The 21,926-nt window shown below is 52.6% G+C and overlaps 1 protein-coding gene across 1 annotated transcript; it reads right to left on the reverse strand.

The window, feature by feature from the left end:
- Positions 1-809: 809 nt before the first annotated feature.
- MLEC (malectin) lies at positions 810-19,088 on the reverse strand. Its single transcript, XM_053279224.1, has 5 exons — positions 18,539-19,088; positions 12,522-12,700; positions 11,409-11,585; positions 10,177-10,234; positions 810-8,281 (listed from the first exon to the last, which is right to left on the reverse strand). The coding sequence occupies exons 1-5, from the start codon at positions 18,756-18,758 to the stop codon at positions 8,052-8,054; spliced, it is 864 nt and encodes a 287-aa protein (XP_053135199.1). The 5' UTR covers positions 18,759-19,088; the 3' UTR covers positions 810-8,051.
- Between the last annotated feature and the right edge of the window lie 2,838 nt (positions 19,089-21,926).

The following is a 21,926-nucleotide window of genomic DNA, read 5'->3' on the forward strand; positions in this document are numbered from 1 at the left end:
GGAGGGGAGACGCCGCGGTTACACCGGACGGCCAGGCTCCAACTGGTTCCAGACTCTGTATCAGGAGCCACTGATGCCGCCCCATACGCAACATAACACCACCACCCCCGCAATCTGTGTGCGCGTGGAGTTCTATAATTCTCTATCAAGGCACCTACAGTTATGGTCCATGATGCCTGTCTTTTAAAGGGATTATTACGAGGAGGTTCATCGGCTCTTCATGGTCTTCTGCCCCGAGGAGCCTCCTCCAAACAGTCCGGGAGCCGGAAGGGGTCTGTCTGCTTCTCAGACTGGGGCCCAAATCAGTGTCGCCTCCAACAGGGATTCCCAGATGTGGTTGACTACAACTCCCAGAATCCCCGAGCCAAAGCCATTGAAATCCCAAAAGCAAAATCAGGACACTCAGGATTCGAAGTGGCACCCTCTTGCTCCCTAGGCAAGTCACTTCCCCGCTGCGCCATTAGGTGGCTGCCCCCTCCCCAATATAATTACCCCTAAAAAACATGCCAACACTGGGCTCAATGAACAGATGGGTCAGGACCGGACGAAGGTGTCCACAGCTGCTTAACAGAAGAGACAGGAGACTGAAAAACCAAAGCCCAAACTTCTTTGATACCCAAAGGGAAGCACATCAAATGAGCTAGTTTTTAGCAGCAGCTCACTCTCCTGCCTATTTGATTTGCTTGGATCGGCAGTTCAGCCGACAGAGAGGTTCATGCAGCTGCAAGCGATTAACTTCTCCTTTGACAAAGAGACAAAGACACTCCCCACTTTCCCTTTTATTCCAAGAAAGGAACAGTCCATTTGAGTGACAATATAATTTTGTTTATTTATTTGAACACACTGTTGGTTAAAACTGCCAGGCAGCAGATTTTCAGAACATTTCCCTCAACCAGACATCCTGGAAGGAAAAGAAAAAAACAACCCAACAATTTTTTTTAAAAAAACCCCCAAAACAAACAAAACAAAACAGCTTGATGTACCAAATCCAGGGAGCAGGGTGGGGGGAAGAAGATAAATCAACCCAGAACTCACCCATACCCATTCCACTTCCCCAGGGGAGAAAAAAAGAAATCCTTTTGCTAAGCCAATGCAATCAGACATAGACATCTGTGCTTTTCACCCTCTGCCCAAGCTTGATATTAAAAGAAACCACACAAACACCAAGGAAGTATTGGTGTAAATCATTAGACACAAAACAAAGGACAATTAAGTACACCATCCTCCTTCAAAACCATGTAGGAACTCCAAAAGGTGCAGATGAGGAACTGCCAGTGAGGAAGTCAATCCCACCCAGTGTAGGCATGTGACCTTCAAGTGTGTATCTCAGTTATCCTAAGCACCCGAGACCAGCTCCTCAAAAAGCATCCCAAATGCTTCATTAGCAAAAGAGAGGCACGGACCCCAAAACCCAACGCTTACCACGATTACAGCAAGAAGCAATGTGCCCAGTCACCGGAAAACTAGAGGGTCACAACAGTTAGAAGCTGATGCCTGCCTTCAAGTTGAGGAAGATTTCATTACTCTCCCCATCCCCAAGTCTAGAGCGTGATGGAAAGTCAACGTCTCAAGAAGGCACTCCCAAAAAGGCACCCCCAGGGGTCACTTCCCGGGTCAGTTTGACAACGGAGCATCTCAAGAAGTGAGCCCTAGGTTTGAGAAAAGTCACACAAAGGAGTGCAACACACAGACCTGGGCCGCAGATTGGCATGGAGACCCACCCTTGGACTCTCACAGCATTCTAACCCAGGCTGTGCATTCATTTTCCCAGGCACAGGTAGGGTTGGTGGGGTCATAGACCCCCCCCCGCCCCATGTCTGCCTCAACAGCTGCAACATTCACTGGATGTTGGGAGGCAAACTTGTTTTTCCTTCCTGCCTACCCGAGAGGCACTATCCACACCACCTTCAGCCACCACGTTTCCTGGGCAGCATCGTGAGGAAACATGGCGGGCAGGACCAAGGCGCCAGCAAGCTCTGTTGAGGGAGGCAAGTGATCCTGGCAAGTGGGCCAGCCTGCACCACGACTGCTGGGATGAGACGGTGTTTGTTTTGAATTTGGGGGATTTCCCGTTTGCTAGGCCTTGGCAAAACTTTGGCCTCCCGAGCGCAGCCTGCAGGGAAGTGCAGGTCTGCTTACACAGTTTCCCTCTTGCACGTCCAGATACCTTTGCAAAATAGTCAACATATCTGATCATGCACTTTATAGTTAAAATAAAGCACTTAGCCGGAGGACAAAGGAAGTGTCCTATAGACAATAAGGATTCTTGATGACCAGTGCAGCCCGCTGTGAATGCATCTCTGCCGCCTTTCAAACCATAATATACAGGTCAAGATCTGGGAGGTCTGATCTCTCTGGGCAAATCAAGGGGAGTTGCTTGTCCTTGTGATGTGCTGGCGACATTCAAGCACACACAACATTTGCCCGTGGCGAAGATCCGGAAGCAGGGGACCCAAAGCACAATACCTCTTGACTAAAACTTCCTCTTTCCCCGCTCCCTAGGGAAGAAAGTTTGCAAGCGCCACTGTTCTGCTGCCCTCTGAGGAAGCAGGAAGTTTGGATCGGTGTCAACTCCGACCCCCATTCGGCCTTTGCTCTCTGGCTTGTTGCTCTCTCTTCCTCCCTTGGGAATATCTGGTGGACAACTCTCTTTCCCCACCCAGATGACCAACTTCAGAAACTCTGGGGCTTCCTTTGTCTCTTTAGGATTTTCTAAAACAGGGGTGACCAACCCGAGGCCCTCCCATGGTTGCTGGCCTATGAACTGCTGTCACCTCCCGGCCACAACGGCAGCTGAGGATGATGGAATTTGTAGTTCAGCACCAGTTGGGAGAGCCTCAGGTTGGCCAGCCGGGTCTAAACCATGCCTCTTGAGCAGTGTCCCCTCTAACAGGGATTCCCAGGTGCTGATGACTACAACTCCCAGAATCCCCAGCTGCAATGGCTTTTGCTTGGGGATTCTGGGAGTTGTCGTCAACCACATCTGGGAACCCCTGTTGGAGGGAACACTGCTCTTGACCCAGTAGCTTCCTCTCTTGTTTCCAGGAAGCCCAAATTCTGGCTGCACTGGAGAGCTACCGAGGATTCTCTTTCAGCTCCATCACATGAATAAATCCCTAAACTGCAGGACCGTGGAAAATACTGAAACAAGCTCCTGCCCCAGAAGTGTCCCAGAGACTGTGCTCCACAATGAGCGCACGCAGTTATCCTCAACATTGAGTCCCCAGATGTTACTGGACTTCAGTTCCCATAATCCCTAGCCCCAGTGGCCTTTGTTTGAGGATTATGGAAGCTGAAGTCCAATACAATCTGGGGACCCAACGTTGAGAATCCCGGCGCCCAGTGGTTCCCAACTTGGGTTCCTCCAGATGTTGCTGAACTACACCTCCCAGCACCCCCACCCGTAATAAACTGTCACTGGGAATGCTGGGAGTTGTAGTCCAACATCTGGAGGAACCCAGGTTGGCAACCACGGCTCTGGCCACCGCCAGGACAACAGTCAAAGCCAATGCAGGATCATGGGAAGGGGCAGCAGCTGATACAACATGGGGTGCTCGACATGGAGATCAAAATCACTCAAGAGGCAGGAGATGAGCTGCCAGTCTGCCTTCTGCTCTGCAACCCTTCTGCCTGAACCCTACTAGGCAGCCCAAGACCCCAGCAAAAGAACAGTCAGAGATCCCTGGGGTGGGGGGGTCAACACTCACTGAGTAAGCAGGCAATTACAGGTGGCCAGATGCGGTGAAGTCCAAATTGTGGGTCAGAGGGCTCCAAATGCTGGCACACAGACCGGAAAGAGGCAAGCACTGCTTCTGCAAGCAGGGAGCTTTCAGGTCTGACCGATGTCTCCAGACAGACAAGCGGAGGGGCGAAAGAGAGAAGCCTCTATTCTAGAGCTCAGGTCTGATCTGTTTGCGGGGGGTGGTGGTGGTGGTGGTGCGGACCCAGCTGGGCTCTCCCACTTTTTCGAGCACTGTGGCTCAAGCGGCTTTCACCGCGACATTTCAGCACAGAGCAAGGAGGCAAAGTCTGAGCTTCCCTGTTGCCCGCAGATGGGGGAAAACAGCCGGCTCAAAAACGACAGCTCCCCTCCACGGCACGCAATGCACATTTTTTGTTTGGGGGGGAGGGGGGAGGAGACAGAAGATCCTAAAAAACCCCAAAACAAATTAAGCTTATTTATCAGCAAAACCTTGTGTCACCCACCTGAAAAACAGAAAAAGGCACAGATTCGACTTCGGCATGCCTCCAAGCTCCCCCTGCAACCCTTCTTCTTAGTGAGGCAACCCACTTCTGTATACAAACTCTGTCCCGCTTTGGCCCTCCAGCTTCTGTGGGAGTCCCCTCAGCCACAGCCGCCAACCGTCCGGGCTGACAGGAGTTGCGATCCAACATCTGCAGGAGGGCCAAAGTTGCACAACCGTGCTCTAGAGGAAGAAGGGAGGGCACAAAAGGCAGCCAAATTAAAGAAGAAGAAGAAGGGGGGTAAGTTAGGGGAGAGATGGTCTCGCACCCAAAGCATTTGCTATACCGTGACTGGAGCTCAGGACGCACACACAGAAGAAGTTAGCCACCATTAAGTCTATGCCCATCTTAATTGAATTACAGTATTTCCACAGTATTTCCTGCCGCGTGGGCCTGTATTTCTGCCTTCGCCATCCCCACATATATGCTTTGGTAACAGATACGACACTTGTGCTCAGTCCGGCCCACACACTTGCGGGGCCAAAGCCTGCCTCACAGCACCTGATCTGTCATCACTTCCGAGGCCACCGGCCATTTGGAAGGAGGGAGATGGAAGCCTGGCATCTTTCAGGGATACGGCCAGAAAAGCCTGGCCTCCTCAGGGCAGGGAAGACAACAGGCCTGGAGAGAGGGGGGGTGAAGGGACCCGATTTCCAAGCCTCCACCTCGAACAGCTGCAGTCTGGGGTGGGATGGATGCAGCATTCCCCCACGCTGTCGCCTCGTTCCAGAAGAGGTTACGCTGGCAGAACCATTCCCTGCCTCGCACCCTTCCGTGGAAAGCAGAGGCTTAGGAAGGATCCTGGCAATTCGACAGGGAACCACTGGGCGGTCTGGGCCACGTGCCGGCCATTCCGTTTTGCGACCAACGACAAGCCAGAAGCAGCACCGGAAAGGCCGCCACTGAAAGGCGGAGGGCCCCAATCCATGGAGCCGGACAGAGACAGAGCCAATTGCCTTTTGCCCACAGCTACGTACCTCTAGAGCTCACGTACCTCCGACTTGCTGCACAGAGGGAACAAAGACAGCCAGGCTGGGTGGCTTCCCGACCCAAGCCCCCACGGATCGGGGGCTTGGGGAGGATGGCACGTCTCGTTCCACCAAGCAAGGGCTACGGTCCGGAGGAGAACGGGAAGGTGGAGGGACCAGAGCAATCGTGGCAATGCCAGAGTGGTGCACCCAGCCTCCAAGCCAAGGAGGGGCACCCAATTTCCTCCTGGGATGTGCTGGAGTCTGCTCAGCCACCCAAGAACAAAGACAGCCAGGCTGGCTGCCATTCAAGCAACAAGAAAGGGACGTCCTTTCCTGTTTAATCAAAAAAGCAGAGTTCACTTGGGAGCCAAATGCCCCGCAGGAAGCTGAACCTCGCTAGACGTTCCTTAAGAAGTAACCAAGTGAGGTGGAGGAATGCAGTATGATTACTGCCTTATGGTGGGGTGCATCTCTCTCTGCATTTAATGCAAATGGGAAACAAAGGCCCCACCCGGATGATCTTCTCCACCCAGGTTTCCACCTGGGAAGAAATCAAGAGGGAGCCTCAGATTCACAACATCTCCACATGTCAGCACAGGATGAGTTAGAAGAGGGGTGGGCAACTTTGGCTTTGACAGCAACTACAACTCCCATCATTCCCCAGCGGCGGTTTATTGCGACTGGGGAGGATGGGAGTTGCGGTTCAACAACCGTTGGGGAGCCAAGGTTTCCTCTAGCCCCGGGGTAGTCAAAGAAGTCTCCAGTGCTTTTGGCATTCTGAAGAGTGTGCAAAGCATGCCTTGCGGGATCCCAAATCTGGATTCCCCCCACCCCCGCCCGCCCCCCAATAGCAGCAGAGCAGTGATGAGAAGCAAAAAACTGCCGACCTTAGTACCACTGAACTGCACTTTTCCAAGCACATAGGAACGTGCCAGGAAGCGCATCACTGGCAAAAAAAATAAGGGTCCAGGGAAGAGTACAAGACAGCCCACGTTTGGATCAGCCCTCCAGGATGGAGTCAGTGTCCCCTCGACCAGGGATTCCCAGCTGTTGACGACTACAACTCCCAGAATCCCCAAGCAAAAGCCATTAAAGCTGGCGACTCTGGGAGCTGTAGTCAGCAACAGCTGGGAATCCCTGGTCGAGGGGGACACTGGATGGAGTGACACGACCAGCCTTGCTGGTGGGCCAGGCATGAAAATGAAGAGGCACCCTCAAAGGAAAAGGCGGGATGGAACTCCAACCTCAGCCCAGCCAAGAGCTGAGCCCCACTGAATACCCCGATTTGCAAGGGTAGCCAACTCAACCCTCTCCTCTCCCTGCTGTGAAAGTAGGCGAGAAGCTCGACTCCAAACCAGACGCTAGTTACAGCCATGGCAGGGCCAAGAAGCCACAGAAACGCACTGCATCGGTTCGGAATGTCCCCCTCCAGTTTCCACTGGGAAGAATGGGGACAGGCCTCGGCAGCAAGAGAGCTTCGGAAGGCGGCGAGTCGTCCGGGTCAAAGCATTCGCCAAGACAACTAGCACCCCTAACCGGCTACCTCCTCGCCACCAACCTGACCTCCTCCTTTCTTCGGTGCAGTCTAGATATTCTACTGGCATTGTTCCAATTTGCCGTTTTGAGGGCGGTGCACTCCGTTCGTTAAGGGCTGCTTCACATTAGGCCGCCCTGCCTCTCGGTGTTCCGAGGCCGAGATCATTCCCAGATCAAAGCCAGAAACGGGTGGCTAGAACCACGAATGAAACTGACAGGCATCAGGCCCTCAGCAGAGACTGGGCCGTGGACCTTTCAACACTTGGGCGCTGGAAGTCCATGGGGGAAACCCAAACTCCGAAGCTGCATCTGAGGTCTCTCTGCCCTGGAGCTCTTAGAGTCAAAGAAAAAGACACCGTCTTCAGCTCAGGGAGGGGCAGGTCTCCCGGAAAGAGGGAGCCCAAAGAGCCCCCGGAGAAAACCGAAGAGGCTTCTCTCCTACCTAAACCCTCCGCTGGGGTTCTGGACCTTCCCTCTCAGGGGTTCCTTGTGATGATATGGCACAAGGGAGGGGATGGGTCCAAAGAGTGAAAGCACGATTGGAGGGGAGGGAACTACAGAGGGAAATTAAAGCAGCACGTGATGGGGGGGGGCGATCTCCCCAAGACAAACAAAGGCATCTGTGTCAGAGATGGCATGACGGCAAAGGGAACTGCTTGCTCGAAGCTCAGCTACAGTGCCCGAGGAGAGGCCATGTCCCCCAGCCAGGGCCACTGAGCCAGGCTGACTCGCTCTTCCGGCTCTAGTCACCAGACTCCAAAAGGCCCCCACCCCACCCGGACAGAGACCAACCAGAGGGCGAGCTTGATCGTGCCCAGAAAAAGAAGGAAGTACCGCATGTTTCGTTACAAACGTCCCAGCAGACAGTCTCAGCACATCGCAAGGATGATTCTTGCCAAGGATGTTCCACAGCAAAGTCTGCTCCTTGAAGCCAACAGGGCTTGGAGATTTGCCCACCCCGCTTTGCTCCCCACCCTCTCCGGTTCCGTCTTGCTTTCCGGGGGGTGGGGGGAGAGAGAGTTCATCAGCACCGGACAGCCAGAAGCATCCAGGTTTAGCATCAAGGCAACGCACAGAGTGGGACCGGTGGGGGGGAGGGGGAGAAGACCCAACGCCTCGCTGCTGTTGCTGAGTGGGTTAGGGGGCCTTCCCCCAAGAGGGCAAGGGAAATGCTCCCTTTATTGTACCTGCTGCTCCTCAAACTTTTACTTTATGAGAAACATGGAGGAATGGAAAGAGCCGTCGCATTGGGTCTCACTCCTCCCCTCTGGCCGGCAGCCAGCCTTCCTGTCTTGTCCTTCATAACCTGCACAGGCAGAAGAGGGTAGGAATGAAGACCCCAAAGGCCACTAGTATGGGGAACATGAGGCTGCTGTTGTCCGAGGCATAAGGGTTTGGTGTGCGGGGCCCCGACTGGACCCGGTTCTTATTGGGCGGCTTTTTCGTGCTGGAGCCTTCTTCGTACTCCTCTTCGTCTTCCTCCTCCTCTTTTTTTTCCAGGCCTGGGTGGGGCTGCAACTTTGGAACATCTGTGGGAGTGAAGAGGAGAAGCATCAAAGTCAGCACAACACATAAAAGCCAAACCAGACTGTTTTTATAAGCTTCTTGAGAGGATTGGATTGAAGACCCAAAGCACAAGGCTACGTCACATATGACATTTCTTAGGCAAACACCTATGAATTTTTAAATGTTACAAATACCCCTGCTAGACTGAGCAAAGAGGCACCTTTTAAAAAGTGGCGATTCTCTTTACTGAGCAGGAGGAGAGCAACTGGCCCTCTCCAGCCCCAACACAGCATCCCTCCAGTGGCTGTTGCTGGTGTTTATCTAATATTTCTTTTCTATATTGTGAGCCCTTTGGGGACAGGGGACCATTTTATTGATTGATTGACATCTGTGTAAACCACTTTGGTAAAAGCAGTATAGAAATATTAGTCATGTCTGTATTCATATAGGTCAGAATCTCAGGATGGGCCTTCAGCTGAGTATGGACTTTGTAGCAACTCCATGTCTTTCTCTACACAAGGCGTGGAACAGTTCACAGACAAGACCTGCAACAGGGCGTGCGCACGCCGTGGTGAAAAGCATCCCTGGGCCCGATCCTGGAACAGGGCACTGCCTTTGCCTACCAAATTTGTTCTGAATTCTGTGAAAGCTCAGGTTCTGCCATCCAGACCAATTCACACTCTTCTGTATGGCTTGTCATAAGCACAGAGGTTGGTTCTGTTAGCACAAGATTTCATGTGTGTGCGTGTGCATTCATACCAGGAAGAAAACAGGTCCAAACCAGAACTTTTGAATGCGGGAGAGAGAGTGAGAGAAAGAAAGAAAGAAAGACCAAACTTTTATTGGGACTGGAAAGCTTTGTTATTTTTGGTTGGTGCTATTAAAGGCATTGTTTAATTCTCCCTATTAACCAAGGGTTTTGTGGCATCTTAAAGTCCACCAGATCTATTGTTACAGTATGAATATATTGAATAATGAGAGGAAATCCAGTTTGTTAGCTCTGCGAATGCAGTGGGCCCTACTCTTCATCAACATGAATTTGAATTCTTTATTGGCATTTAGGAGAGCCCTAAAGACCTACCTGCTCGGCCTGGCCTTCCAGGGTTTTAAAAATTGTTTTAAAGGGTTTTTAATGTATCGGGGTTTTATAAGGTTTTGAATGGTTTTGTTTTTTAGCTGCTTTATTGCAGTCTAAAATTTTCATTCCCGATCATTGATTGATTTTAACTGTTTTATGAGATTTGTGAACCGCCCGGAGCTATTCTGTAAGGGCGGTCTCGAAATCGAACAAATAAATCAATAATAAAAAACAAACATGTATCTGTTCATCTGTCAGAGGCTTCAGCACTCTTGGTTATTTTTTGCTGGAACAGATTATTTTTTTCTGACCCTCTGGAATTAGTCACTGTCATTTTCCTATTCCCACAAATGTGTCATTTTTGCTGTGGCCACCAGCAACCTGGCAAGAAAACCCATTGGAGTGCAGAGTCTGTATTGGGGAAGCAAGCATGAATGATTCCCTTTGCTAAATAGGGCTTGCACTGCAACTGCTGCCTGCTGTAAGATATTCCCCAGAGCTTAGTGATAGAGCATCTGCTTGCATGCAGAAGGTTCCATGTTCCCTGCCTGACATCTCCAGACAGAGCTGGGAGAGACTCCTGCCTGCAACCTTGGAGAAGCCGCTGCCAGTCAGTGTAGACAATACTGCACTAGATGGACCAAGGGTCTGACTCAGTATACGGCAGCTTCCTACACAGAGTGGCTGCAAAATAGGCTTTGGAGCTGGCATGACACAGGAAAGTCCCTTGATCACCAGAGCAGGGGTGAATGGAGCATTTGGCAGAGAGTCACATCCAAGATGACTGACTACAAGAAGAAAGATGAGATTGAAATCAAAGGGATAATGAGGAACACTCACCATCTACTGTTCCCCGGAGGACATATAGTGCACAGACTTTTGGATTATCATAATACCCCTGCAGGAAAAGAAAAGCAGAGGTGAGCTTTTATGCCCTACCTGCTAGCTGACCCACAACCGCCTACTCCACACAACTGACCCCTTACAAAATGGAAGCCCAGCTGCTCGGTCTCTTCCTGAAACTCTACAAACCTGGCAAAAAGGCCAAGCTAGACAATGGCCTGTCTAGACATTCACCTTAAATGTTGGTTATGCCATCAAGTCGGTGTTGACTCCTGGCAACCACAGAGCCCTGTGGTTGTCTTTGGTAGAATACCAAACTGGCCCTCTCCACCCCCAGCACAGGACCTCCAGTGCCTGTTGCTGGTGTCTTATCTGATATTTCTTTTTAGATTGCGAGCCCTTTGGGGACAGGGAGCCATCTCATTTGTTTGTTATTTCTCTGTGTAAACCACCCTGAGCCATTTTTGGAAGGGCGGTATAGAAATTGAATGAATGAATACCCATTGCCATCTCCCACGCTGTATTAGACCTTTCGGCACCTTCCTTTATTGCTGCGGCCCAATATAGGAGTTTCCCATATTCTGGGAAACACACCACCAACAGCTTCCTACTCTCTAGGCAGGTTACTGCCCCACTGCACCATTCGGTGGCTACCTTAAATGTAGATCTATATATTTTGGACTGTGTTGCAAGTTCAGATCTTTCGACACTGCGTCTTCATTTAGTGTTAAGAACAAACCATTTCCCCAGCAAACTGGGCAAAAAGAAACCTCTCAAGGTGGGGATTCTCTGAAGTTTAGCAGAGGGAGAGCACGCCTGTCAGTGCTCATAAGAGTCAACTAAGTGAACCTATGCCAGACTCAGTAGAAGGCAGCTTCATCTGTTCATTGCAAGTGGCTACTTGTTTAACGCTTTGCTATAGAGGAGGGATTCTCAACGTTGGGTCCCCAGAAGTTATTGGACTTCAACTCCCATAATCCCCAACCAAAGACCGCTGGGGATTATGGGAGCTGAAGTCCAATACCATCTGGGGACCTAACACTGAGAATCCCTGATATAAAGTCTGCTTCTACATAGACTTAATTCCCAGTTTGGCTTCCTTCAGATTAGCCTGCACAGTGGATCTGCCCTTTGCGTGAGAGTTTGCTAAGAGACGCGGGCACCTGGTCTACCCACATTTCACGTCCCCCTGTGCCGGGGAGAAAGGCCACTTCAGGACCTGTTGTTACCTTGACAAACTCAATGTGGAGCTTCCCAGTGAAGGTCGACACCTCTCCCTGAACGCTCAGCTTGCCCTTCTTGATGCTGATGGGAATAATCTCATCATGGGCTGTGCTGTGTCCGACCCGGTCAAAGATGTCCAGGTCCTTCACCACCACATGGCCGTTCAAGCGCACATCAAAAACCTTGGAGGACAAAAGAAAACGAGAGATCAGAGGCGACTGCAAAGGAACTAGGCCTCTCCTTTTTGCCTGGAGAAGAGCCGGCCCTGTGGTAGCAAGCATGAGTTGTCCCCTTTGCTAAGCAGGGTCTGCTTAGGCTTGCATTTGGATGGGTGGCCACTTGAGAGCGTGGCCTACTGTAAGATACTCCCCTTAGAGGGTGGGGCCATAGAGCATCTGCTTTGCATGCAGAAGGTCCCAGGTTCATTCTCTGGCAGCATCTCCAGCATCGCCTGCCTGAAACCTCGGAGAGCCGCTGCCAGTCAATGTAGACCAGAGATTCTCAACGCTGGGTCCCCAGGTGTTGTTGGACTTCAACTCCCATAATCCCCAACCAAAGGCCACCAGGACTAGGGATTATGGGAGTTGAAGTCCAATAACATTTGGGGACCCAACGTTGAGAATCCCTGGTGCAGACAATACCCAGCTGGATGGACAGTATCTGAGACAGTCTATCTACACACCACCACACAAACCCAAGTTAGAGGGAGGCAAGCCTAGATTAGCAGATTGTGCGAACCATGTAGGCTTGCCAGAACAGGCCAACCCTGCTTCCCCTGCTAACTGAGCAAAGAGGCACCCTTTTAAAGTGGCGATTCTCTTTATTGAGCAGGGGGAGAGCAACTGGCCCTATCCGTCCCCAGCACATTATCCCTCCAGGGGCTGTTGCCGTTGGCCATCTTGCATTTCTTTTTTAGATTGTGTGCATCCTGAGCTCAAGCACTGCTGGGGATCAGCAATCCCTCTAAGAGGGATTCCCAGATGTTGTGGACTCCAACTCCCATCATCCCCAAGCAAAAGCGCTTGCATCTGGGGATGCTGGGAGTTGTAGTCCACAACACCTGGGAATCCCTCTTAGAGGCAACACTGCTGGGGACTCTCCCAGGAAGCCCCTCTTACCTTCTGCTGAGACTGGGCAAAATAGACTTCGGCAAACTTCAGCACAAGCACGTAATCGCCCTCCTCCTTGATGGGCACCTCATAGCCGAAGGTCTCCTCGTTGTAGCGTTCCGTCTGGTACAGGACCTGGTCGTCCGGGTTGGACCGCAGGATGGGCAGTTTCATGCCATAGTCGGAGGCTGCGTTCCAAGAATAAGCTGTTAGACCTCTGGGCTGGCTGGGGGGCCATTTACTTTTGCCTGTGCGGACACTGCCACAAAATCCATTCCCCTCCCCAACACCTTTGCAACTCCCTTGTCACCCCATCAGTCCTAGAAGGCCCCCTACAGCTCAAACCCATCACAAGTGGCTCCGCATTCCGGGAGGAGAGCTCCTGAGCAGAAACGCACACGGGGCCAGATCCAACGGCTAGCGCACTGCATGCAAAGTCTATAGTCCACAATAGCTGGGAATCTCTGTTACAGGGAGCACTGGTTTTACATAGGAAGCTGCCATATACCGAGTCAGACCACTGGTCCATCTAGCTCAGTACTGTCTACACAGACTGGCAGCAGCTTGTCCAAGATTGCAGGCAGGAGTCTCTCCCAGCCCTATCTTGGAGATGCCACAGAGGGAACTTGGAACCTTCTCCAGGCAGGTGCTCTTACCAGAATGAACCCATCCTCTAAAGGGACTAGCTTACAGTGCTCACATGTAGTCTCCAATTCAAATGCAAACCAGGGCATATCCCACTTAGCAGAAGGGACAATTCATGCTTGCTACCACAACACCAGCTCTCCTCCCAAACAACTTGTGTTGTGTATATATACAGGTCAATAGAGAGCAAGATCTGTGCTCTGTACAGTCAGAATGGGACTTCCCAAGAAACTTGACTTTTGCTTGAAAAAGAAGGTGGTTTCCAGCACGCATGGATGTGCAGAATGATTTGAAAATGCACAGGCAGAATTTAAATTGCAGACAAAGAGACTCTTGAACAGAGTTTCAGAGCAATGTCAGATGCCTCTGATAAAACAGCTGTCCAAACCGGCGTGATTCTGGACAAGAACCATGCTGGTCACCACATCTAAAGAAGGACATTGTAGAACTGGGAAAGGTGCAGAAGAGGGCAACCGAGATGATCAGGGGCCTAGAGCACCTTCCTTAGGACGCAAGGCTACACCTGAGGCTTTTTAGTTTAGAAAAAAAGACGACTGCGGGGAGACATGATAGAGGTCTATAAAATCATGCATGGTGTGGAGAAAGTGGATCGAGAGACATTCTTCTTCCTCATCACATAACACCAGAACCAGAGGTCATCCAGTGAAATTGATTGCCAAGAACTTTAGGACCAACGAACGGAAGTACTTTTTCACACACCGCATAATCAACTTGTGGAATTCTCTGCCACAAGATGTGGTGACAGCCAACAACCTGGATGGCTTGAAGAGGGGTTTGGATAACTTCATGGAGGAGAGGTCTATCAACAGCTACTAGTCGGAGGGCTACAGGCCACCTCCAGTCTCAAAGGCAGGATGCCTCTGAGTACCAGTTGCAGGGGAGTCACAGCAGGAGAGAGGGCATGCATGCTTCTAGTAGTATCTGATGGGCCATTGTGTGAAACAGGATGCTGGACTAGATGGGCCTTCTTGGGCCTGATCCAGCAGGGCTTATTCTTATGTTCTTAAGAAAGCTGGAGTTTACTAGGTGCTAAACTTCTATACGAGGAGGCAGGAAGCTCCAGCAAGGTAATCACAAGGGCGGCACGTTGTGGTTCTTCAGCAGATGCAGTACAATCACACCCCCACCTCCAGGGCTGCCGCTTGTGATCTTTGTGGCACAATTTCTGGAGTCCGCCGAGGTCTTATCGGCATTGCTCTTCCCTCCACCACGTGCAAGACAGAGGTGCCTAAATGCGCCCTCTGACGCTGCCTTCTCCTTGCAGAAATCTGGCACTCAACTCAGACCAAAGCTGGCTGCCCGACGGTTAACGGACCCGGAAGAGAGCAAGATTACGTGGGCGGGAGAATTTGGAGGAGAGAAGAGGAAGAAGAAAGCCACAAGTTTCAGTTAACACGTAGGGATAGCGAATGGGCGGGGCAAAGGAGAGTGGAAACTGGGGGCGGGGGGGGGAAGGCTCTCTTCGAACTGCTGGACTGAGGCCCAACTCTCCCCTGAGCCAGGGAGTTCCAAGGGCCAGCACAGCACAGGAGGGTGAAGGCGAAGGGGGTGGAAAGAAAAGGACCTGGGGTTATTTCAGCAATGGCTATACTCAAGCAGCTTCGCAGCTCCCTAGATCTTTCCAGTGCCAGTTTCTGAGCAAGCAACGGGCGCCGCAGTCAGTCGCACGCTCACACGGGTCTACTGACCGATCACAGCCACCGTGTTGCCTGTACGAACCAAGCCCCGACGCCCGACCCTTGCTCACCATTCAGAAACAGGAGGCAGGTTGTAACGAGCTCCTCGGCCAGGGGTGTCAAACTGAAAGGGCCGCTGGCCTACAACTCCCACCATCCCTGGCGACTGGCCACTGTCCCCGGGGATGATGGGTGTTGTAGGCCAGCAACCTCCCGCGGGAGGGCCGCAGTCTGACAGCCCTGTCCTAGACTCCTGAGGGATGAGGCCGCCCCCGAAGGGACAGAGTCCAGCAGGCCCAAAGCTGCAATTAGGGATGGGATGCCGAAAGAGATCTGGGGGTAAAGGAGCTGCCGAGAAAGAGGGACGGTGTGGGGCAGGGCTCCCAGGTGGAAGGAGGGAGACGCAGAGGCCAGGTGAGGGGACTCGGAGTTCTCAAGGTCACAGAAAGAGAAGGCTTGCCTTTCGCACCTTTGAACCTCTTCTGTTTGCACAGAGGGAGAGGCACAAAGGAGGGGTCTGCTGGAGTGTGGAGCAAGAATTGAACATAGGAACACAGGAAGCTGCCATAGACTGAGTCAGACCAGTGGTCCATCTAGCTCAGCATTGTCTGCACAGACTGGCAGCGGCTTCTCCAAGGTTGCAGGCAGGAGTCTCTCTCAGCTCTCTCTTGAAGATGCTGCCAGGGAGGGAATTGGAAACCTAGATGCTCTTCCCAGAGCGGCTCCATCCTGAGGAGAATATCTTACAGGGCTCACACATGTGGTCTCCCATTCATATGCAGCCAGGGTGGGCCCTGCTTAGCTAAGGGGACAAGTCAGGCTTGCTACCACCAGAGCAGCCCTCCCGACGGCAGAACGGGGTGGCAGAAGTGGGAGAGACCTGTGGTACAGGTTTAGTCAACCTAAAGGAACCAAGAGACCGAGCAGGGGATTTCCCACTTCTGTGCCCTACAGCACAATCCCAAGCACGTGTACTCAGAACTAAAACTCAGAAAATTCAATGGGACTTGGTCTCTAGCAAGCACACAATGAGATCATTCACACAAGCGAAAACCGTGTTCCATCCAGGTTTGGGAGCTGTGCGTGTTCTCAAATTTTGGTTGCGTGGTTTTCCTCCTACCTTGCTTCCACACAATCACTTCCATAGGAGCATAGGAAGCTGTCACATACTGAGCCAGACCATTGTTCTACCTAGCTGAGTATTGTCTACACAGACTGGCAGCGGCTTCTCCAAGGTTGCAGGCAGGAATCTCTCTCAGCCCTATCTTGGAGCTGCTGCCAGGGAGGGAACTTAGAACCTTCTGCTCTTCCCAGAGCAGCTCCATCCCCAGAGGGAAATCTCTTGCAGTGCTCACACTTCTAGTCTCCCATTCATATGCAAACCAGGGCAGACTCTGCTTAGCTAAGGGGACAAGTCACGGCCAGCTCTCCTCTCCTCTCCTTTCCCCCCCAGTTTTTCCTCCTACCTTGCTTTCACACAGCTGAGAACTGGGAACACACACCGGACCCCAAACCCAGATAAAGCACCGTTTTTGACTGTTTGAATGACCTCACAGGGGTTGCAGTCTTGGCCACTACACCAGGGATTTCCAACATCTTGGATCCCCAGACATTGCTGGATCCCCGTCCTCACATCTGGGGATCCCGGGCCGAGAACTCGCGGGCTCTGCCACGCCAAACCTGAAACGGATTAGCGGCACCACGCCAAGGCAGAGGCTCACACCGCTCGGGTTCTTATTCCGATTAAGAGCAAACGGCCCAGTTGGAGTCCTGTGAGCGAATGGGCACGGTGTGCTCATAGCTCTCAATTGCTGCTGAGGAGGGAAGCGGTTATTCTGGACAAAACGACCTGCGTTAAGAAAGGAGCACGATTTGGTTCGTGCAGAAGGAAACCGAAGAGGATTGAGAAGGTGGGCGGGCAGGGCTGGCCCAAAAGGAAGGGCGTAACTGCCCTGCTCAGACCCAAGCAAGGTGCCTCAGGTGCACAATGAAGAATGCTTGCCTGCACCATCTGCTCTGTGGAGGCAGACTGCTCTGGCATGGCTAATAGCCGCATCCGGGAACCTCCTTGTTTCCAAAGCCATTACAGCCCGTAGCGGCTGCGAGTTCCAGATGCCGTGTGACGAAATCTCTTTTGATCAGTTCTGGACCTATTGCTAAGCAGGTTTTATGGGGCAGCCGAGTTTGAACGCAAAGGGAGAAGTGGTTTGCGCCCACTCCCAACACCCATAACCTTAAAAGTCTCTGCCCAGCATGGTAAGCAGCTCGGGAGAGCCCACTGCTCAGGGCTGGGGCAACTGCTTTGCACACAAGAGAGCCCAGGCTCAAGCATAGGAACATAGGAAGCTGCCATATATGGAGTCAGACCTATCAAGCTCAGGATTGTCATCACAGACTGGCAGCGGCTTCTCCAAGGTTGCAGGCAGGAATCTCTCTCAGCCCGATCTTGGAGAAGCTGCCAGGGAGGGAACTTGGAACCTCAGATGCTCTTCCTAGAGTGGCCCCATCCCCTACTAAGGGGAATATCTTACGGTGCTCACACATCATCAAGTTTCCCATTCAAATGCAAACCAGGGCAGACCCTGCTTAGCTAAGGAGACAAGTCCTGCTTGCTACCACAAGACCAGCTCTCCTCTCCAATCTGCGGCATCTCCGCCGCCTGGAAAGAGACCAAAACCCTGGAGAGCCCTGGTGGGCTCAGCTGACCACACAGAGCCAGAGGGACGAGTGGACCCTGCAGAAGACAGGACCATGTATTCAGACAAGCCACAAAGGCGATGGTGGCAGTGTTTCCTATAAGGTATGTGCATGTGCGTGTACGTCACTATTCCCTCTAACAGGGATTTCCAGATGTTGCTGGCGACAACTCCCAGGATCCCCAGCAGCAACAGCTTTTGGCGGGGGATCATGGGAGTTGTCGTCAACAACATTGGGGAATCCCTGTTAGAGGGAACGCTGGTGCGCTCACACATTCCTTGATGTCTGCTCAGTTTGCGCAGGTTGAATCGGGAAGGCCCCACCCGAATGCACGTGCGCGCACATGGCCTTTTTACTGCCGCCCAGAACAAAATTCATTACACAAACAGATGGGAAAAATTAGAGGCAACACTGGTTCGTGGCCTCCTCTGTTGTCCCCCCACCCCACATCAGCTCAATTGCTGCCTCTACACAGAGAGGCTCAATTGAGCTGTGACACCGAATGGCCACCAAATTCCCTTCTCCGAACCCTAGCAGCTCCACATCTCCCGAGGCTTCCTCAAGAGCAACTCCTGCTGTGTCTAAGATTGCAGCTTCCTCCCTAGAGGGAAGGGCTCCCAACTAGTGTCCCTTCTGATTCCCACATGCCGTTGACTACAACTCCCATAATGTGCAGCCAAAGGCCACTGCAGCAGGGGATGCCGGGAGTTGTAGTCAACAACATCTGGGAACCCCTGTTAGAGGAGACACTGCTCCCGACCTCGTCCCCCACACCTTTTTGGGGGCTACAGTGACTGTGGCAGCCTGGGGAGGATGGGAAGCCCAACATCCCTTAAATATAGCCCATTCTCTCTCGCAAAAAGCTCCCTGCACCCAGCGGGCACTTTCCAAGCCGTAGCGACACCGGCCACCGGCACCTCGTGGCAGCGAGTTCCACAGGCTCCCTCGCGCCTACAGAGGCGCGGGGAAGCAAAGGCAGCGTCTCACCTCGGCCTACCCGGCCCTCGAGGGGATCCTTGCGGAAGTGGATGCCGTGGACGTCCACATGGGCCTCGCCGCCCGCGTTGACGGCCCAGATCACGCTCTCCGCCAGGCCGGCGGCCCCCTCGGCCGCGGGAGGCGGCGGCAACAGCAGCAGCAGCGGCGGGAGGAGGAGGAGGAGGAGAGCGGCCGGTGGCGGCGGCGGTGGCCCGCCGGCCCCCACCATCTCGGGCTGCTTCCTGGCTCGTCAGCCCGGCAGCGGCCCCGCCCCGCTGCCGCCGTTGCTGCCGCCACCCCGGCGGCTCCGCCCGCCGCACATGCCGCCTCCCTCAGCAGGCTCCTCCGCCGCCAGGGGGCACCCGAACGCGACTGCCTCGCCGGCCGCCCGCGACGCCAGCCAATCGCCGCGCGACGTGGCGGGCCCTCGCCTCCCCGTTGGTCGCCCGCCCTCCGCAATTTGCATATCGGCCCGGCGGCCGGCCCATAGGAGCGCGCGCGAAGATGCGTTGAGAAGGCAAAGCGGCCGGCGGCTGCGCGAACAGGAAGAGGCGCACAAGGGCGGGCGGAGCGGACCACCTGGCACGGGGGGGGAGGGGAGAGGAGGCGAGGCTCAGCCGCACAGCGCTCTTCCCGCCTTTCTCATGATGGGAAGGTCGATGGCGCATCCCACCTCTCGTCGGCAACCGGGGAGGGGAGAGGGAGTTCGCCTCCCTCCCTCTCTCTGCTGGAGCTTCTCTTCCCAGGTATGAGCTCCATATAAGATGTGAAAAATAGCCTCCATCACCCCCGTTGTTGCCTATTCCCTTTCACCGCTTGCCTCGAGAGACCCTCGAAGCGGCGTGAATCCTCCCCCCCCCGCTTTCCTCAAGGTAGAGTCCGCGATTTATTGACCAATCAGAAAACTCCAACGCGGCTTGTCAGCGCGGGGCATGATGGGATTGCGCTGGCAGGAAGCCGGAAATAGGGGCCTGGGGTTGGCATGGCAACGGGTGCCGTCCGTCGAGGAAGCCCAGCGGCGCGTGCTGTCCTGCTTGCAGCCTTCTCGTTCGCAGTTTCTCCCCTGGCTTTTGGAACGCACAAGTCGTAATAGGGGGTCCCTGAGCACGTGCAGAGTGCCCCTCCCGAGGACCAGATTTATTTATGTCCTAGCTTAGTGCCCGGCGGCATTGCTCGGGCTTATGGCACGAGTTTCTCTTTGTTATAGCATCCTTGTCCATTTTGCGGCTATACCCGTTGTATATCCGCCTGCCTGTCTGTGCGAGGTGGTTGTCGAGGGTTCCCGGGTACCCTGTGTTACTCGTAGAGTCACTTGGTGCGAGTTTCTCTTTGTTACTGCATCCCTATCTGTTCTGTGGCTCTACCTGTTGCATATCCACCTGTCGGCGGTTCCCGGGTACCCTGCATTACTCGTAGGGTCCTAGGCAGTCAGTGTGCCAAGTTTGGTGCCAATACCTCAGAGGGCACAGGAATGCATAGAGAGCAGACGGATGTTCAATTTTATATATTTCTAGATAGATTATTATGTATATTAATTATTATTAATTAATCGATGAAGCTATTCTCACAAGCAGTGGAAACTGGGCTAGGGAAAAGTAGCCCGTGAGCACACCCAAAAGCCAGGCTAACTGATTGTGTGTCATCCGCAGCTGCTTGCAGCCGCACTGTGCATTATTTGGGCTCTGGGAGGTGGGGCCCCGCGTGGCAGTGCTTCCCTGCACCTGATCCCCAGAGCTGCCGGGTGAGCTGTGAGCGGCCCGCAGGAGAGCACCAGGGAAAACCCAAATACTGTGGGTTAAGGACGCAAACATCCGGGACACAAAAAAACCAGACACAAATGTCCAGGGACGCCAATGACCAGGACGCAATTGACCGGGATGCAATTGACCAGTACACAACTGTCCTGTCACCCAGGGAAAGGTAAGGAATCGTTTGCGGGGAGGGGAGGGAATTCCTTCTCTCCCCGCCGACCTCCTTTCGGCGCTTCTCTATGAAAGTTTCTTTAAAAGGAGGGTTTTTAGGTCCTTCAAAACTAGATAAGGAAAGAGACTGAAGATTCCCTTCTGGGAGGGTGTTTCAAAGACGGGGGGGGGGGGCGCACTGCTCAGAAAGCCCTGTCCCTGGTTTGTGTTTCAAGGCTGAGAGAACTGAATTTGACAATCCTAGGGTCCTGGCAAATTCATATATGTGAATACGGTCCAATAAGTATTCTATTCCTATGCAACGAAGGGCTTTAAAGGTCAGGCCCAGAGCTCTGAAGCTGGCCCGGAAGCAAGCTGGCAACCAGTGAATGTGCTGGAAGATAGATAGTGACTTAGCACCCACAAGCATCCTTGCAGCAGCGCTCTGAATCAGCTGCCTGAAGCTTCCAAACGATCTGCGAAGGCAGCCCAATGTAGAGTGCATTGTAATCGCGATGTGACCGCTGTGTGAGAGACAAAAGCCGATTCCGGTTTCTCCAAGAAGGGTCATAGCTGATATGCCAGCCAAAGCTGGTAAAAGATGCCCTTGTATTTTGTTTTGCTTCAGAATTTTGAGGAAAATTGCATATAGTTGAACGAATGAAGCAAAATGACAAGAGGGAATGGAAGAGACATAGATGTCATCACACAATCAAAAACTGTTCTACCCAGATTTGGGAGCTGTGTGTGCTCCCAGTTTTTAGTTGTGTGGAAGCAAGGTAAGGGGAAAAGCTACCCAGTTTATCCTCCTCTCGTACCTTGCTTCCACACAACTGAAAATTGAGAACACACACAGCTCCCAAACTCAGGTAGAACAGTTTCTGATTGTGTGAATCACCTCAAAATGTTGGAGTCCCAAAATCTGCAGTTGATAACATTCTTAAGCCTGTAGAAAGGCAAGATTTCCTTGAGCTGGGTTCTGCAAGATGCAAAATAGATGCCAGGTTGCACCTAGGACTGCAGAGACCACAAAACATCTGTGGCTGTTCCTCCCCCGCCCCCAAGTAGGTTTATTTTTTACCACCAAGCTTACCACAATTCTGGGTTTGTCTTTACCACTAAGCGAAACATAGAGGTCCCTTCTGCGGCAGAAAGCAGACATACAACCTTCATTTTGCTGTCAAAGACGTGTTTGATCTTTGGCTTCTTCTGTAGTAAATTATTCAGTAAGGTTTACAAAGCCCGTGGAGAAAAATTGGCCTTTAGAAGCCCTGTAAGAGCTGAGTCACTTCAATGAAAGGCTTCTGAGCATTTGGAAGAGCCGAAGAAGAGTCTATAATGAAGCTCTGCAGGAGGTGGGCAGCATATGGGGGCAGGGAGGAAGAATCCCTTACTGCTCTGTTTTTATATCAAGTGAGTCTGGGCGGCTGAGGAAAGTGATGTGCAGATCAGGCACTAGATGACGCTGCGCAGTTACAAATAAAAAAAGTTCCAGG

The sequence above is a fragment of the Hemicordylus capensis genome, chromosome 15 (genome assembly GCF_027244095.1).
Source record: "Hemicordylus capensis ecotype Gifberg chromosome 15, rHemCap1.1.pri, whole genome shotgun sequence".
NCBI lineage: Eukaryota > Metazoa > Chordata > Lepidosauria > Squamata > Cordylidae > Hemicordylus > Hemicordylus capensis.

Excerpts from the sequence above, each read along its gene's own strand:
- MLEC (XM_053279224.1), bottom strand. The coding sequence starts at position 18,758 with ATGGTGGGGGCCGGCGGGCCACCGCCGCCGCCACCGGCCGCTCTCCTC. Across the intron at positions 12,701-18,538 it reads CGAGGGCCGGGTAGGCCGAG|CCTCCGACTATGGCATGAAA; the intron begins GTGAGACGCTGC and ends CTTGGAACGCAG. Across the intron at positions 11,586-12,521 it reads TTGCCCAGTCTCAGCAGAAG|GTTTTTGATGTGCGCTTGAA; the intron begins GTAAGAGGGGCT and ends TTGTCCTCCAAG.